General features: G+C 37.9%; 1 protein-coding gene and 1 non-coding gene across 3 annotated transcripts; both read right to left on the reverse strand.

Annotated features, from left to right (window-relative positions):
• Nucleotides 1–66: 66 nt before the first annotated feature.
• gk (glycerol kinase) lies at nucleotides 67–16,866 on the reverse strand. 2 transcript variants are annotated; one of them, XM_023297849.3, is made up of 21 exons: nucleotides 16,654–16,866; nucleotides 14,709–14,782; nucleotides 14,404–14,510; nucleotides 14,209–14,286; nucleotides 13,060–13,139; nucleotides 12,638–12,775; nucleotides 12,135–12,244; nucleotides 11,891–11,957; nucleotides 11,586–11,603; nucleotides 8,543–8,578; nucleotides 8,381–8,448; nucleotides 8,215–8,257; nucleotides 8,047–8,127; nucleotides 6,890–6,968; nucleotides 6,618–6,714; nucleotides 6,430–6,514; nucleotides 6,080–6,200; nucleotides 4,578–4,721; nucleotides 4,389–4,475; nucleotides 3,482–3,568; nucleotides 67–1,499 (listed from the first exon to the last, which is right to left on the reverse strand). In XM_023297849.3, exons 1-21 carry the CDS (start codon nucleotides 16,744–16,746, stop codon nucleotides 1,489–1,491), a joined length of 1,704 nt encoding a protein of 567 aa, XP_023153617.1. In that variant the 5' UTR covers nucleotides 16,747–16,866; the 3' UTR covers nucleotides 67–1,488. The 2 variants fall into 2 exon arrangements, with proteins under 2 accessions (XP_023153617.1, XP_023153618.1); XM_023297850.3 differs by lacking the exon at nucleotides 11,586–11,603.
• Nucleotides 16,867–17,248: 382 nt separating this feature from the next.
• Nucleotides 17,249–17,320, reverse strand: trnae-uuc (transfer RNA glutamic acid (anticodon UUC)). Its single transcript has one exon. It is a non-coding gene; the product is annotated as a tRNA-Glu (tRNA).
• Between the last annotated feature and the right edge of the window lie 2 nt (nucleotides 17,321–17,322).

Genomic DNA, 17,322 nt, shown 5'->3' on the forward strand with positions numbered 1-17,322 from the left:
CCTGCTGTATTATAGTTCCTCCTGTTCCCCAAACTTTTCAACATCAGCACACCTGGAAGGCCCCAATTTGGGTTAAACTGCTCTTTAATGTGGTGAGAAACTCAACAGATTTGTACACTTTTCATGTCCCGAATACAAACACTGTTGTTGCGCTGAAGGGGAAAACATGCAGCGTTAGTAGCAAAAGAGTGTGAAAAACCATTTTCCATTTCACAGTTACGGGTCTTTGAAGTTGAATATTGGTCGCACGCGATGACATTTCCTATGTTGTTTGTGCATCAATAAATTATCCATTTGCAGAATTACATCTCTCAAATTTCCTACTTTTACAGGACAGGACAATTTAATAAATAACAGCATAACTACAAGGAGCAAACACCAACCGATTATCAACCAGAACATCTGTTTTGTCTGCAAACTTCATCAATAACCAAACACAGACAGGCTTTTCTTTTCATTTCAGATTCTCATTGAAGACAAACATGACAAATGCCAGGCAACAGAATAAATACTGAGTTATTTACTCACTTAAACTTCCTCAAGTTTCTCAAACTGCAACCAAGCAGCAAAGAGAGCAACTGTATAAATTCATGCGTGTATAGCACAGGTCCCTTTAACTTTACTTTTAAAAAATTATTCAGGGGAAAAAATGAGTAAACACTGACATTTTAGTGCAATAAAGCGGCTTTGTTGTGGTTGAACTTTAAGGATGCAAGCAAAATGTTTGCATTTTACTCATTAAACACAAGTTTTTTGCTTAATTTGACAAGAATTTTGCATGAATCTATGAATGTATGAGTCAGAAAATGTTATTTTTTCCAGAGTAAGTGCTGCTTCAGTTCGAAAGTACTCTTAGTTGTTTTGTAGCATTTTTTTTATCCAATTCTGATCAAATTCATCAACTACACTCCCTTCATTCTTTTGATGTCACTACAGACTACGTGCCTCTCAAATATTCTAGAAAAATATATACATCGACTTGTTAGTGCACAGCAAGACAAAACAGAAACATATAAAGTGCTCTAAAAAAAATAATCCTTTGTAGCGCATAGTGGAGGGTCTTTAACAAAAACATCACAATCTGACAGTTCAAGATTAACAGTAAAATGACAAACAGCAAGTCCTGGATATCAGACAGCGTGCTTCACGTACCACTGCTAGATTTTCGACATAAATAAGCTCAAAAATTCCTACCACATCAGCTCAGTAGAAAAACGCATACTGCATGTACACGTCTGACAAAATGCATGTCTTCTGTACCGATGTGGTTTGTATGTCACGCAGGAAAATAAGAAAAAATTAAGGAAAAAGCACAACAAGAATAATAAAGAAGTTCCAATCGTCAGTTCAGAGTCATCCAGCAGTTCAGGTTTGGCAGGAGTCTTTCGTCAGGAATGGTTTTAAGGAAAGAGTTCAACCAGAGTCAAGTGGTCCAACACCAGGAACGTCCACTTCACTCTTTGCTTTAATGCCTCCAGGAGTCTGAGCCTAGTTGTGGCCTGATGTCGATGGAAAAATAACAGTTATGGTTTGTCACATTAACAAAGAGCTCCAGGCATGAAGCAGAGACGTGGCGAATGTTTGTGATTCTAAAAATGTGGAACAACTGGCACTAACAGGGCTGCATGCGGGATGCTGATGAGTTAGGTGATTCACAGACAGAAGCTGTTATCAGGTAGTGTCACGATTTCCCGGTAAAGAACAGCAACATTGAAATTTTCCACTTGTATAAGAAGTGATTTTTCAATACACCAGGAACATTTTGTAAATTTAGAAAAAGTAACGTAAAAAGAAAAAAACTACACATTAAATAAGGTATTTAGCCCATAACCCAAACAACTTTGTATAAAACATGAACCGAACCAGTGCAACAATCAATCAAATGACTTGTGTTTCGTAATTTTAAAACATCTTCATTGGTTATTCTGTGCGTATAATAGATAAATGCATCAATGCGTCTGTAGAACCACATCTCTGCTGCAGTGATTTTGTTTGACATTTTATTATTTATGTTCCAAGATTCACATTCATACATCAGAACTGCGAGAAAGTAACAACTGAGAGTCCTCATACAGATGCTAATTGCTGTTTTCTTGTTTGTCAGTTTGTTTTTCATTTTTACAAACGCTGTTCTTGCTGCCTTACATCTGATATCTGTTTCACTCCTCCCATCTGATGTCATCCATGAACCGACATATTTGAAATGATGAACCCGCTTCAGTATTTCTTGATCTAATTCTATGTTACAGGTTGGGGTGACATTTTTCTTTGAAATTACCATTACAGCGGTCCCTCGTCTATCGCGAGTGTTACATTCCAGACTGCTCTGCGATAGACGAAAATCTGCGAAGTAGCGACCATATTTTTTTTTTATTATTTATATATATATTTCAAGGCTTTATAGACCCTCCCCACATATCGCAGAGCAACAGTATGCGCAGCGATCAGACATCAAGGTGGAACGGACAAGACCAGATGCTAAATGCTGCTACACAAGAGACAGAGGAGACGGATGCTACGGTCTCTCAGCCAATCAGCAGCCAGCGCTGTACGCTATGCATTTTATTTACATTAAATATCCTTTTAATATGTTTTAATTATTACTTTTATATATATTTATTTTGTATTGTTTTAAATTTTTTAGGCTAGAAAATGCTTATTTTACCACAAAATAATTAAAATAATGTAGCGATCGCAGAGCCTGTCGCTATGATTGAACTGTTTTGCTGCAATGCACCATGGGAGTTCCGAGTGTTCGGGGTTTAAATATCATTATTGTGGTTTATGTTAGTGTTCCAGTGTTATTAGTGTTTGTGTTTTGTTGTGTTGTTGTGGTTTAGTCAGCCTAGTTAGTTTGGTCAAGCGTTACGTTGTCATGACCGTGAGTGTGAAGTGTCGTGTGTTTGATGACTTCCTGCCACATTTTATCATGTCGGTATCTGTGCATGTCAAAATAAAAGCATCCACCAGTTACAGAATGCATTAACGGGAGATGTCTTTTCTCCAGCAGCATTCTTAAACACAGCTTGCCACAATAACAAATATGCAAAAATACCTCTATGTCGCAAAATCCTGCAATATAGCGAAAAATCCGTGATACCAAATGTAGCTTAAAAATCCGCAATACAGTAAGACCTTGAAAAGTGAACTGCAATATGGTGAGGGACCACTGTGCTTCTGCTTTCTTTTTGTTCAAAGACAAAGCAAGTTTTTGGCTCTCTGTATTAATTGTGGATACTTTGGTTTGCAAGCTTTCTTCACTGTTTGCTATCAGCACTGTATCATCTGCGTATGATATTTAAGTTCTAACCTCTGATGGATACTGCCGGTGCAATGGTGTCACTATTAAATTCTATGACAAGAAAATTGTACTTCATGTTGTGCAGACATACCTGAAGACATGCTGGCTGTGCAATAGTCTCTAAATCTATTTCTACCACGTCGAATTGATTGACTGATTGACATTGGAACAGACGCTCACCTGCGAGGTATTTCGCACCAATCAGCATCACCATGCTGCCCATGATGTAAAAGCCCAGTGGGACGCTGCTGAAGATACTCGGTTCACCTTTTGGTCATCGGAGCAGAACGTCAGTAAGTTTGAGGAGAGAAAGACAGTAACAGTGATTCTAAGCGACAAACAGTGAAAACATCTAAGTAAATGGTGGTGCAGATATATTTAGAGTTTAGACTTTTATACCATCTTCATCCACTTCATATAAAAGTCATTCTGCCCAGCCATCTCTGATGTGACAGATTTTTGTTTTAAGTGATGAATATTGATTGAGTTGACCATGTGTAAAATCTGGGCTCAGAGCTAAAATTAATTGTTGAGTTAAAACTTCTCATAGTAGGTGTTGATCAATGTTTGAAACCATAACTGGAGAAATAATGCAGCTGGAGTCCTGAAAGTTTACAGGTTCAGTGATCTGTATATCCGGTCTTTGATGTTAAAACCCTGCTCTAATGCAAATTTTGTCAAAAATGTTCTATTCTGACATTCCACCAACCATAAAATCTTTATTGTTCATCCTCAGAGGCAGATTTTTATTCCTGTGATTGGCACCAATAGAAGCTTTAAAATGTGGAGTATGGAGCCAGTCAGAGGCACTTTATGAAACTATTAAAATTATACTTTTTGCTGTATGTCTGATGCTGAAACCACATCATAGTGTCCTAGCTGGAAGAGTTCTATAATGCTGTTACTGGGCTAAAACAAAAATCAGGGTTTTAAAACTTCAGTACTTGATCTAATTTTAAAAAGTGGAACCATACGCATCAGCAATATGGCAGACTATACAGTACTGTCCAGAAGTTTGGGGGCAGTTAGAAACGTCCTTATTTTTGAAAGAAAACCATTTTTTTTATTGGTTTATGGTTCTTCCTACCGTTTCCGTTACCAATAGGCTCTGTTGTTTCCCAGTTCATGGATTTCTGCACCGCCCTCTTCCAGCGCGCATACCGAAACTCACTCTCTGTTGAGCACACACAAAATGCAAAGCAGCAACTACTGATAAGCACTGAATATCATCATGTGTCTTTTCAGGCGAGCAGAGACAGCAAGCAGCTCATTTTACCTTCAGGGTTGATCTGAGGCTCGAACTTCTCTGATGTGACTTCGCTCAGGTCGTCTGGGTTCAGGCTCCACACACTAACGCCCTCTGCTGCTCCCGCTGCCATCGCTGCCCCCAGAGCTGTGGTCTCTGGCATGGAGGGCTTCACTGAGAACAGCAATTAACGCAATCAACAACAGGTATTAGAGACTCGTCTTCAGAGGTCAATGAGTTCATAGGAGTAATTATAATAACATCAAATCACAGTGGAATAGACAGTGGTGTGAGAGTTTGTTTAACTAAACTGTCCACCTGAAATTTATTGAAAAAAGGGCATTACCAACAGACACTCTGAAACTGGGGTGTTAAACATGTGGCCCGTGGGTCAAAACCGGCCCGCGAGACGGAACAATCCGGCCCACGGGACGACTTTGTAAAGTGTAAAAATTACAGAGAAGACAATTGCAGATTGTAAATTTGTAAATCTAAAAATTTAAAATCATTTCTAGATCATGACAAGTTGTTTTGATCATCAAGTAAAATACTAGATTGCTCACTGTTTTGTCATTTTGAGTCTCATTTTTGTAATATTTTGCCTTGTTTTTGTTGTTTTTTTGTCTGACTTTTGCAGTTTGCTTCATGTTTATAATCGCTTTGTGTTTCCTTTTTTGTTTCCCTTGTGTTTTTTGTCTTATTTTTGCCATTTTGTGTATTGCTTTATTCATTGTTTTGTATATTGTTTTTGTCGTTTTGTGATTCCTTTTTGCTTCCCTTGTGCTTTTTTTGGTCATTTTTTGTCTCATTTGTGTCCATTTTTGTCGCTTTGTAACTTTTTTTGTCACATTTTTGTTTTGTTTTGTGTCGCTTGTCTCATTTTTTCCATTTTGTGTCTCATTTTTGTAATATTTTGTCTTGTTTTTGTTGTTTTTTGTTTCACTTTTGTTGTTTTGATCATAAAGTAAAACACTTTATCATTCAGTTCCAGATACCTGAGACTAAATGTTTTGCTCCTTTGTAGGTACTCTGTGATCTGGAAGCTGGAATGTGTAAATGATAAACTGGGGTATAATGATGTTGAAATTTAAATTTTTTTTAAAAAGAAATTTCTGGTTGTTCATGTTTTATAAAAGGATAATTCCTTAAATGTGAACATTTTTGCACTAAAACTAAGGAAACATTTGGAGTTGTGGTTATTTATAGGTTATTATGCTCCAATTTTACTGGCCCAAACCACTTGAGATCAAATTGGGCTGAACGTGGCCCCTGAACTAAAATGAGTTTGACACTTCTCCTCTAACAGAAAGAGTCAATTAATAATATTTTTTTTCCTCAGTACAACAGCGACACCTAATGGCTTTACATGAGATAAGTGTGTTCCATGTTTCACTGTGCATCAGGACGAGCTCGTGGTGACAGAACTAATTTAATAAGTAACTAAGTGTCTGCTAATACTCTCCCTTCCAGTGTGACACTGATCCCTACAATGGAAAACCTAAAAACATGATAGGAAAAAAATGGAATCCTACCAACAGGGATACAGAGGATGTCGGCCTGAAGCTGCATCAGCAGCTTGTTGGATGTCATTCCTCCGTCTACCTGGAGCTGAGTCAGTGGGATGCCGCTGTCCTGATTCATAGCGTCCAGTATCTGCATCCAAACCAATATCCCAGTTATTACACAAATACCTGCATCTAATCAAATAATAATCATTTTACTTCAAAATGTGGTAGGTTGCATTTTAATAGTCCTTCAAAACAGTTTGATGCAAAATCTCAGCCTAAGAAAAACTGATGAAAACGTTTTTTTTGTTTTTTGGGGGGGAAATGACACACCACTCAGCTAGGTGATGACCAGTTTTAGAAGGGGGAGTGTTTACCTCTCGAGTCTGGAAGCAGACAGCTTCCAGTGCAGCAAATGCGAGATGACGCTTGTTAGTAAACTGTGTTAATCCGCAAATGATCCTGAGACACAGAGGGAGATTAAAATTGAGTTAATCTGAGTCAGACTTATTTCAACTGGCACTATAAGATGTTCAGTACACTGCAGAGTAGTTCTTCGTCGTACCCTCTTGCGCTGGGCTCCCAATAAGGCGCATAAAGACCCGAAAAAGCAGGAACAAAATAACAACCGTAGGATGTACCGACTGATGCAGCCAGCTTCTCTGTAAACAAAAAAAATCTGTCATTAGTCCAATTTCATTTCCCATCACTACAAGGACAATACTGACGTTTTACACTGCTCTTATTTGTTTGTTGTAGAACTTTACTGATCTAGAAACTAAAAGCAGCCTGAAAAATACTGCACATAACATTTGAATAAAGAGGAGGAGGACGTACCAAGCTCTTCAGATGATCCGATGATTCCAAGATTGTCCTGCAGCCAACGAACCACAGCTCCTGCAATGGCCACAGAGCCCTGACGAGAAGTAGCACAAAAAATAAATCATGAGTGAACTGGGAGATTTTTGTATCCTAAGTTTGCTTATGTCTGAAATTCTGAAACTACGCAAACTGTACCCGATTACATTTCACTGCGACCATTACAGTATTTTTCTTGTGCTCCTGAAACACTGAAAACTATCGTCATGTAAAGACACCAAGCACCATCTGCAATGGTGTCAAAATGGCTTTAAACCTACTGGGGAAGCGGAAAAGGTCGCCAGGAGACAAATAAAACAGGACGAGAGAAGACTGGCACCAAATGTTCTCTCTCAGACGTTTTAGGTTATTAGAGTTTAACTCTGCTTCGACCCTGGAGGACTAAATAATGATAGAAAACACTGAGCATGCTCCTGGTTCATTCCTGATCTCATGCACCTTCTCAGTTTCAGACACTGACCACTAAAAACTGCTGTTTCTTCTCTTGATGGTAGCTGCAGACCCACCTCACATTACTAATTAAGGTTCTCAACATGAATCTTGGAAAACTTCTGGCTGCTGACCGATAAAGAATATTTCCTCTTTGCTCCGGTTTGTAGTGCATATTGAAGTCACAGATAGGCACCTACCAGCCAGGACCTCGTGTTCTGTCATGACCCCTCAGAAAGAACTCACAACTGTTTTGAGATTACAAATACTATATAATTACACTACTGTTAAAAAGTGTAGGGTCACTCAGCCAATTTCATGAAAACTCACACTTTTATTCATGTGCTAACATAACTGCACAAGGGTTTTCTAATCATCAATGAGCCTTTCAACACCATTAGCTAACACAATGTAGCATTAGAACACAGGAGTGATGGTTGCTGGGAATGTTCCTCTGTACCTCTATGGAGATATTCCATTAAAAAAATCCAGCTTGAACAGTCATTTACCACATTAACAATGTCCAGACTGCATTTTTGATTAATTTCTTGTTATCTTCATTGAAAAAAACTGCTTTTCTTTCAAAAATAAGGACATTCTAAGTGACCTCAAACTTTTGAACGGTAGTGTATATTAGGAAAGAAGTGACTGATCTTGGGAATGTTAGTATATTTAAATGACTGTACCTCCAGTGCATAACAGGCAGGTTTGTCCCGACCAAGTTTGTACGCCACAGTGGTCAGAAGACCGTGTTCAGACATTACAGGCTGCAGAGCAACAGAAAAACATCAGTGCATGCTGCGTGAGGGATGTCATCATGTATATGTTTAAAACACCAGTCTAAAGCAGTGTACCTTGGCTCCAGTGTTTCTCAACAGAAAGCAGCCAGTACCATACCTGAAACAAATTTTAAAAAATCTAATTTTTAGCATAGTTTCAAACAAAGCGGTAGCTTTACATCTAAAGGGTAAGCATGAAAAATGACCACAGTGTGAGTTTAAAAGGCACAAAGCCACCTACGTGTTTTTAGCCTGCCCATCTTGGAAACACATCTGTCCGACAAGTGCTGCTGACTGATCTCCAAGACACTGGTTATGTAGAAAAAGCAAAGATTTAATTGGATTATCAACATCGAAAAGTAAATGAACAACAATGAAACAATGGAAAGAGGAATGAACTTACCCCTGAAATGGGAATACCTGAAAGAGCCCCTGATTTCTGTCATGAGAGAAAAGAAAACCTGTTCAGTCAGAGAATTTGTTTCTGAAGGCTCTGTGTCTGTATTTTAATATAATCTGATTGACTTCTGGTTGTAACAGCAGGTTTGACTTGGACATGACATTTATCGATACTGACAGTAGATTAAAATGTTTGAAACTGAACAGAAACATTTACTGCCTCTGATCTTCAGTAGAAGCTGACAGCATCACAACTCTTGAAATTATACACCTCAGTATAATTCAAGTGGACAGTTGCACAAAGTGTACTAATTCCACAAAAATCAATGGAGAAACATTTTAATCAGTATAAAAAAAAAAAACAATCTTGTCCCGACCACAACATTAAAAACAAAAAGGGAATTGTTATTATTTGACTGTGTGAAGCCAAATAACAGCAACATATTGTAATATTTGAATTCTACCACAAGATTAGTACACAAAGTAACAGTTCAAACACAGTGAGGGAAAACAAAAGGTGAGTGTGCACCCGTACAAACTAAAATGTCTTCACTCCTATCGTTTTGGTTTTGAAAAGACAACATAAAGATGGTTAAATCAAAATGTGGCAAAGAGTGAAGAGATTTGGGAGACGTGGTGGGACGTTGCCGAGGAAGACGGCCTGAGTGGAAAGCAGAGGGCGTCGATGGCGAGCGGCCTGGTGACATGCCACCACAGAAGCAATGAGGGTTGGGGATCATCCAGCACATTTCCAATGCAGCGTAAATGTATGTGTGCAGTCATGTTTTAGTCTGCTGGGTTCAAAACCGCTTAACAAAAGGTGCCACTTTTTGTTAATTGTACTGCCATGCATGTGAACATTATGTTTCTGTAGTTTTGACAAAACATTTTTAGAGTGTCATACCAGTTACTGCCCACTAGAGGGCAGCAAAACAACTTGTGATCACAACACTACTCTTAACAAACCACCTCCACCCTCCTGTTATCTTGTGGGTCAAATTCACCCATTTTAAAGTAAAAAAATCTTTAAAAAAATAAAATAAAATAAAATAAAATAAAAAAAAAAATAATAATAATAAATTTAAAGTATATTTTTCAGAATTAAATTTCTTCTGCTTGTCTTAATAAGTGTAATCAACATACAAAATGAAAGTGGTTCACTTTACATATTTGCAAACCCAAACTGAACAGAAGAGGTGTCTTGTGGTAATTTATCAACTACATGAAAAGAAAAAAAATCTAAATGCAAAACTAAATAAAAAAAAAAAACAATGTCATGTAATACAAATTTTAAAAAGTTTTAACGCATTTTTTTTAATGAAAAATGAGTGAATTATCCTCATTGAACTATGATCTGTGAGAGGTAAAAAACACCACTGCACTAAATATTGGTAGAAATGTTTAGTAATGGAGTTAACAATGAGATATAAACAATGTTTATTGGGATTTTTTTGGTTTCTGACACTATTGGATAGTTAAACATGACCCAGGAACATTTTTGCTGGAGGGTTAAACATCCAGCAGATAGAGAACATCATCAGCATGGAGTTTAATTTCTGACCTTTACTTTTATCTGTTTTGGTTTGCCCCGAGGGAAATATCTGGCTCTCGAAGAGAGAGATTAGCTGATAAATTCTGCACTATATTCACCAGATAGTTACAAACACTGTCCATCTGCAGCTTGGGGCTGAGCAGCAGTGGTAGAAGTAGTATTAAGATACTTTCCTTCAGTAAAATTATATCCAGCAGTGTAAAACCACTCCATTATAAGAAAAAGCGCTGCATGAAAAAACTATTCTCCGAATTACCTAAAGAGTTAGTAGCAAATGTGGTTTAAGTTATAAAGTTAAAAACAAACAAACAAAACTATGGGTTTGATTAGTCTGATTGGTATATGAACAATTTTATGCATAATTTTATATTGTAGGTCAGCAGATAAATCTGAGGGTGAATAAAAACAATGAAGTTTAGAGAGAAAAATCACAATTGGAAGAGATTTAAAGAGCTCTTAGAAATTTGAAATGTCTGTGAAAGTCTAGACATGTTTTTTTCTGTAACTGAAAAGCCAAAATAAAGTTGTTTTTAAAAAGCGGTAAAATGGAAGTATCCAAAACTGTAAAAACAGACAGAATTATTGAATTTTCAACTTTCTGATGATCCTTGGATTAAACACAAAATGAATCAAATCACATCATTTAAAAATTTGTGAAAAAATAAATGGTTTGTCTGAAGCAGATTCTGTAAAAAACGAAAAATTCTGCGTTCCTCGACAAAACCAACAAGTCATGTATGACTCAGGTTTAACCAATAGTCTGGGGACAAAAAAATAAGGGACTATGCAACTGAGCTGGGCTAAAATGCAGGCAGATAGGAGAAAAGCATACAAACTAATTCAAAATCTAAGTAATAAAATATTTAAAGTATTTAGAGATATAATTTTTCCAGTATTGGTAACGCCTCTTGCCACTTGAAAAACTGTAGCACGTGTTGATTCTAAAACAAAATTGTAACTTTTGTTTTTTCTAGCCAAGGTTTCCATTGAGGTGGAGGAATTTAGATTTCAGTGAAAAATGAACCACAGTTAGTAGAAATGTGAAAGCAGCCAAAAGACCTCAAACACTAGTCCAGAAGGTTAATAATGCGTTGTACTTTAAAAGCTTGGTATATTCTGCATTTTGTAAAACCTCCATTCAAAAAGTAAAGCTGACAGATAAATGTTGAGGATTAGAATGTTTCCCTCTAAATGGAGTGGCATGGAAGTGCAGTGAAAGTAGCATAAAATGGAAATATTCACCAAATGTACAAGTATCTTAACACTGTACTTGACTAAACGTACAGAGTTACTTCCTGCCACTGCTGAGATTTCAGTGTTGGTCAAAAAAATACTGTATATGATATAAATTTGACCCGTTTATGCTACTTTCCTCATACTGAAGTGTTAGCCTCCACGTGAATCTTGGAAATGCACTCAGTGATGGCGTGTTTGTTTTAGCAGGACGGGTTAGTGTTGCATGATGAGGAGAGTAGTGATGGCAGGTATTACTTACCCGACTAGAACATATTTTCTACCAGTGAGAGAAGAGAGACAATGGCACACAAAAAAAAATGCCTAAAAGAATTTCTCAGTCAACGTTCATGCACTTCAACAGTCTGAAAACACACTAACCCAAAAAAACTAAAGTACAAACAAAAAAACAAACCTCTATTATCTTATTAGTAGCCTGTTGTATGAGACATTCCACTCTTTGAAAGCAACGCTAGAGTCACACTAGACACAGCACTGAAATAATTAGAATAAAACATTTAATACGGTGAAATTGTGGGTAAACAAGAGTGATTTGTGCGTGCTTACCATGAGGCCATATATTTCTGAAGAACTCCTCACCCGGGGCAGGATCTCCATCGGAATACCAAAATATCTGATAGAGAATTAAAGCACGTTAATACTTAATCAGACTTTGCTTTCGGGACATTTTTTTGTGGCGTTGACAAACTTCAAATCATGTAAAAATGAGGCGCTGTACTGTGCGATTACGCAATTATCAGGGTTGTTTATTCACAATTTTCTGTGCAATATTTCAAAGTAGATGTCGTACTTGCAAAGTTCTGCGTCCCAGTCCATTGTGTGAATATTAAACAACATGGTTCTGCTGGCGTTGGTCACGTCAGTGCAGTGGACTCCACCTGACTTGCCTCCTGTCAAACACTGTTATCCAGCCATCAAAAATACACACAGGAAGTCAGTTTATCACCATCTTAACATATAGAACACATTTCACTGTCATCCACATAACCAGTCAAAAGTTTGGACTACCTCGTGAAGCTCATCCAGAGAATATCAAGAGTGTGCAAAGCAGTAATCAAAGCAAAGGGCGGCTATTTTGAAGAATCTAAAATATGAAACATGTTTTGACTTATTTCACACTTTTTTTGTTTACTACATAATTCAAATTGTGTTCATTCATAGTTCTGATGCCTTCAGTGAGAATCTACAATATAAATAGTCATGAAAATAAAGAAAAACCATTAAATGAGAAGGTGTGTCCAAACTTTTGACTGGTATTGTATGCATGTACTGAGGGAGAATGTGTGTGGTTACCCAGATGAGCCAGGAGTCCACAGTACCAAACATGGCGCGGTGAGACACGACGGCTTCATGGACCTCTTTCACATTGTCCATCAACCAGCGAAGTTTCACGGCGCTGAAGTAGGTGCTGATCGGGAGTCCTGTTTTATGCTACAGGATATCAAAGACAGAAATAATGCTGCTATGGCTGCTTTTAATTTGAAAATTCTTAAATCAATATCAAGTCTACATGGATAAAAACACGAAACACTGAGTTGAATCGCAATTAAAACAGATAACAGTCATTTTGTAGTATATTAAATTCATATCAGCTTTGCAGGCCACAATACAGAACTGCTGCACCTTTCTACCTAAAACTGAAAACAGCATTCAACCTCAAAAACAGAACTAATGCAGAAAGCGAGACAAAGGCAAGGGAACGGAAAGGACCTCACCTTCAAGTGGTTCTTATTCCTTCCTGGAGTTTTATTAATAAGATTTTCAACGGTTGACTGAGTGCGAAGGTCCAGCCACACTAAAACAAAAACACTGCAGTTATTTCATAGCACTCAAAATCACATCAAGTCACTGTTAATTACAAAGCACATAACAAGTTTAAACACTGAGGTTAAGACCCTATAGTGATATTTATGATGTGAATTTACCTGAGTAATTTAAATATTAAGGATTACAATATTACAAAAAGTATATAACATATGACTTTAGCTGACTCAACCCATAAAGTATTATTTTTTTATGGAGATTAACTCGACTAATCTAGAACTAAAGTCATGAAATATCCCACAAATCCAACAACCCTGCACTAAATGTACGCAAACTCTTGCTTTGAAATCACTCACATGCTGTTCAATGCTGCAGCGGTTTAATAAACTCCGAAGAAAGAAAGCTAGAAGCAAAAACCAACCTTAAAACTCCTGTCAATGTTTTATCAATCCTGGGTTACATTCATTAGTGAGTCTCGTTAAACTGACCTGCTCTGTCTTCATGGCAGTATTGTGTTGTATTTTAATGGAAATTTCAGTGAAATTGTTTTGTAAAATAAACAGAAAACATGTTCAGTGGTTTTGGCACATGAATTGAGGTCTGTTGCGCTCTCTGTGATGCTTTTGGACCAATAATGACAGATAGAGATTGACATTTCTGTACTTAAATTCAAGGCATCCAGCAGATAGGTAAAGGAACAATGTACAAAAGAGCATGCGAGTTGTCGTGTAAATTGTGGTGGTCGAAGAAACAGCAAAAAGATGAATAAAAGGTGCCTAAAATGTGTGCAAAACTTGGTGAGAACATTTGGAAAAAGCCTTCTCCAGATTACACCACACAACTCAAAGTATGTGGTGATCTTGTGCACGTCTACAAGTTACTGTAGCGGCGTTTATTTCAGACTTTTACCATGTTGGAAATGAGCCTGAAATGGAAGTAAGTGACAAATGCTGTTCATTCAGATGTCTTTCGTTTAATGGAAAGGAGTGCATGCTTTTCATTGCTTATACTAGCAAAAAAGATCACATCTGTACCAGAATAAATGCACATGATGTACACATAATGCCACTAGCTGGTAGTACAGAGATCCACATATTTACCGATTGCGTTGTAGAGGGGCTCCCCGGTCTCTTTGTCCCAAACCAGCGTCGTCTCTCTTTGGTTGGTCACTCCGATAGCTACACAAATTCAAGGAGCATTTTACAAAGATCACACTTGATACTGTAAACACCTTTTTTGAATAGCTGACAGTAATGTTCAAGGGCCGCTTGAATAGCCCAGGTGGCAGCACAAACCTTTAATGTTTGAGATGTCTATGTTGAGCTGTGTCAGTTTTTCACAGGTCCGCTCCATACACTCATACACCGACTGCAGAATTTCTTTGGGATCTTCCTCGACCCATCTGAAAACGAGATCAGAAAATAAAAAAAAAATAAAAATCACACATTTCTGAACTGAGAGTGCATCTTTTATGAAACATACAGGTGGACACACCTAATAATTAAAGCAGCTACCCGCAGTGGAGCAGTGTGTCATGCAGTACAAACTGTGAATACGATTTTTATGACATGGAGGATTTTTAGCCAGTTTATTTACTTACCCTTCTTTTGGGAAGCTCTGTTTGATCTCCACTTGATGGTGGCTGAGGAGCTCTGCAGTTTTGGAGTTAAACACCTTGAAGGAGACAATATAGCTTCAGCCAACTACACATTACATTATCATTCATTTACTCAGGGAGCGCAAACAGAGTCTACAGTCACTCTAATGCTTGAGGCCTCCTTTCCCATATTTCCACTGTTTTCTTTACGTTCTCCCTGCAGTTATGAGATTCAAACTGGCTTACTTTAAATCCTAAACCTGTTTTTAAGACTCCAGGCTGCTGCCATCCCACAAAAAAGACTCAACAGCTGTTCATGTGATAGCTCTTGTCAAAACAAGTAAATTTTTTTTTTATCTTCAGGCACACCTGCAATAATTACATAAAACTATTTACTCAACAATAAACGACTGGAGAGTAAACTTGACAACCAATGCTCTTAGAGACAGCAATGCAACGCAGTGTTGCAGCCAACAGGAGTGTAGCTATACAAAGCCAGTATCACACTTTCACAGGACAATTATCACAATCCAAAATACCTCTGCACACGTCATGTGGCATTAAGACGAAATGAGAAGTCACAGATGGCGCTGAAACATTAGGATTGCAAAGTCCAATTAATGATAGACTTAGCTGCAAATCTGTAACAATTTAACCGCATAATTATGAAACAAAAAAAAAAAAAAAAAATCACTTTTTCACCTGTCGTCACATGTCTTCTTAGTCATGCAGTAGTTTGACGTGATTCATGCCAATTAAACTCTTGGTTCTCAACGATCATCCACAGACAGGAAATAACAGAAATATCTCGGAGTGAAAACTGACGAGTTGCAGAAAAAACTCTTTTGATAACTGATTAATCATTTTCAGTAATTTGTTAAGAAGAAAAGGTGAAAATTTTCTGATTCCAGCTTCTTAGAAGGAATTATTTTCTAGTTTCTTTTATTCTTCTCTGACAGTAAATGGAATATATCTGGGTTGTGGACGAAACAACACATGTTCAGCTTTGGGACATTTTCTAACATCTTATAGAACAAAAAACGAATTGATAAATCAAGAAAAGAATAAACAGATTAATGAAAAATTAGAATAATTGGTTGATACAGCCTAGTGGTGGTGCCTTTCTTGAGAAAAAAAAAGCAAAAAAGGAATATAATCACAATTCCTCCAAACCCAATATATCTGGTAGTCAACCTGCTTTTTTTGTCTGAACAATCCAAAGCAAATAAAGTCTACAGTTTACTAAAGCAGAGAATAAGGAACACCACAAATATTCATGTCTGTGAAGCACAAACCAATAAATTTTGTCATGTAAACTGACACTCTTTCAATAATCAAAACTGGTACGGGCTTATTTTCTATAGACCCATCAATAAATTGACGAATAATTTAACTTCCATATTTTCCTGGTCACTCCATAATATTTTCATATTCGGACTGTTTTAAAGAGAAACTGACGATTCAGACAAACAGAGATTATTTCTATTAAACTCCTTTCATTCACTTTTATTTCTGCAATTCAGAAATACAGGCTAGGTTGTCAACTTAATATTGCAATCATAGACTGTATATACGGTCTATGATTGCAATACAGTAATTTCAAAAGAAAAATCTGCGAAGAAATGAATGCATGCATGTCTTTCGTGTAGGAAAGCTCCAACCAGAGGACGACCACCGTCTTTCCATCCTCTTAAAGGCTTATAAGGACAACTGGAGTCATCAATAATTGGAACTATTGATTCACAAACCAGCAGACAAACCAGCAACAAAGGCAATTTACTGACATTAAAAGACTTGTCACAAACCCTCACTGGCACCGTTTACAAGTTCGGGTGTAACAACGGAAGCTGAAATGTCCATCCAAGGACACTACGGGCTGCAGATATTAAATATAACCCTGCTAGCTTGTCCTGAGCTGAGTCCCTGCTGCCGCTACGGTTCGTCTTACCAAAAACCGAGTGGAGCTCGTCCCCTGGTCGATGGCAGCAACCAGCGGCCCCAACATTATCCGGTGTGAGGACGCGGCCATGGTGCCGTTCATGGGCAGCCCCGGAGCTTAGGCACGGAGCTGGGCAAGAAACCGATTAGCACCACCGGCAAAGCGGCTCAAGCTCAGCCAAAGACGGGCGGTCGAGTCGCTCAGTCGCGGCCGTCAGACGTAGCGCTCCTCCTGGCCTTTAGTGATGACGCAACCAGCTGCAATGTTGCAGGTTGCAACGGCAAATGTTCTTCGAAATTATAATTTCTTCCAAACATTTCGAGTAAGATACCGACAATTCAGAACTGGAGTTAAGCTGTTTTCTGTCTTGGTTACCCCGACTTTCTTTATGTCTTTATTTGTTCGTTTGGGGTTTGTTCATGTTATGCTAACACACTGAGCTTACAGTAACCGTATGCATTTAGCACTAGGCTATGGCAAACTTTTCAATTGCATGTGGTTGCACATGCACTGGATTTGTATTTGTAGCAGTGTGGCTACTTATAAAATGGTTTTAAATGTCAGTTATTCCACCGTAGGTTCTACGTATTAAAAATGTAGCGCGTTCCCATACCGGGAGTCGAACCCGGGCCGCCTGGGTGAAAACCAGGAATCCTAACCGCTAGACCATATGGGACA

Source organism: Amphiprion ocellaris, chromosome 24, assembly GCF_022539595.1.
Source record: "Amphiprion ocellaris isolate individual 3 ecotype Okinawa chromosome 24, ASM2253959v1, whole genome shotgun sequence".
NCBI lineage: Eukaryota > Metazoa > Chordata > Actinopteri > Pomacentridae > Amphiprion > Amphiprion ocellaris.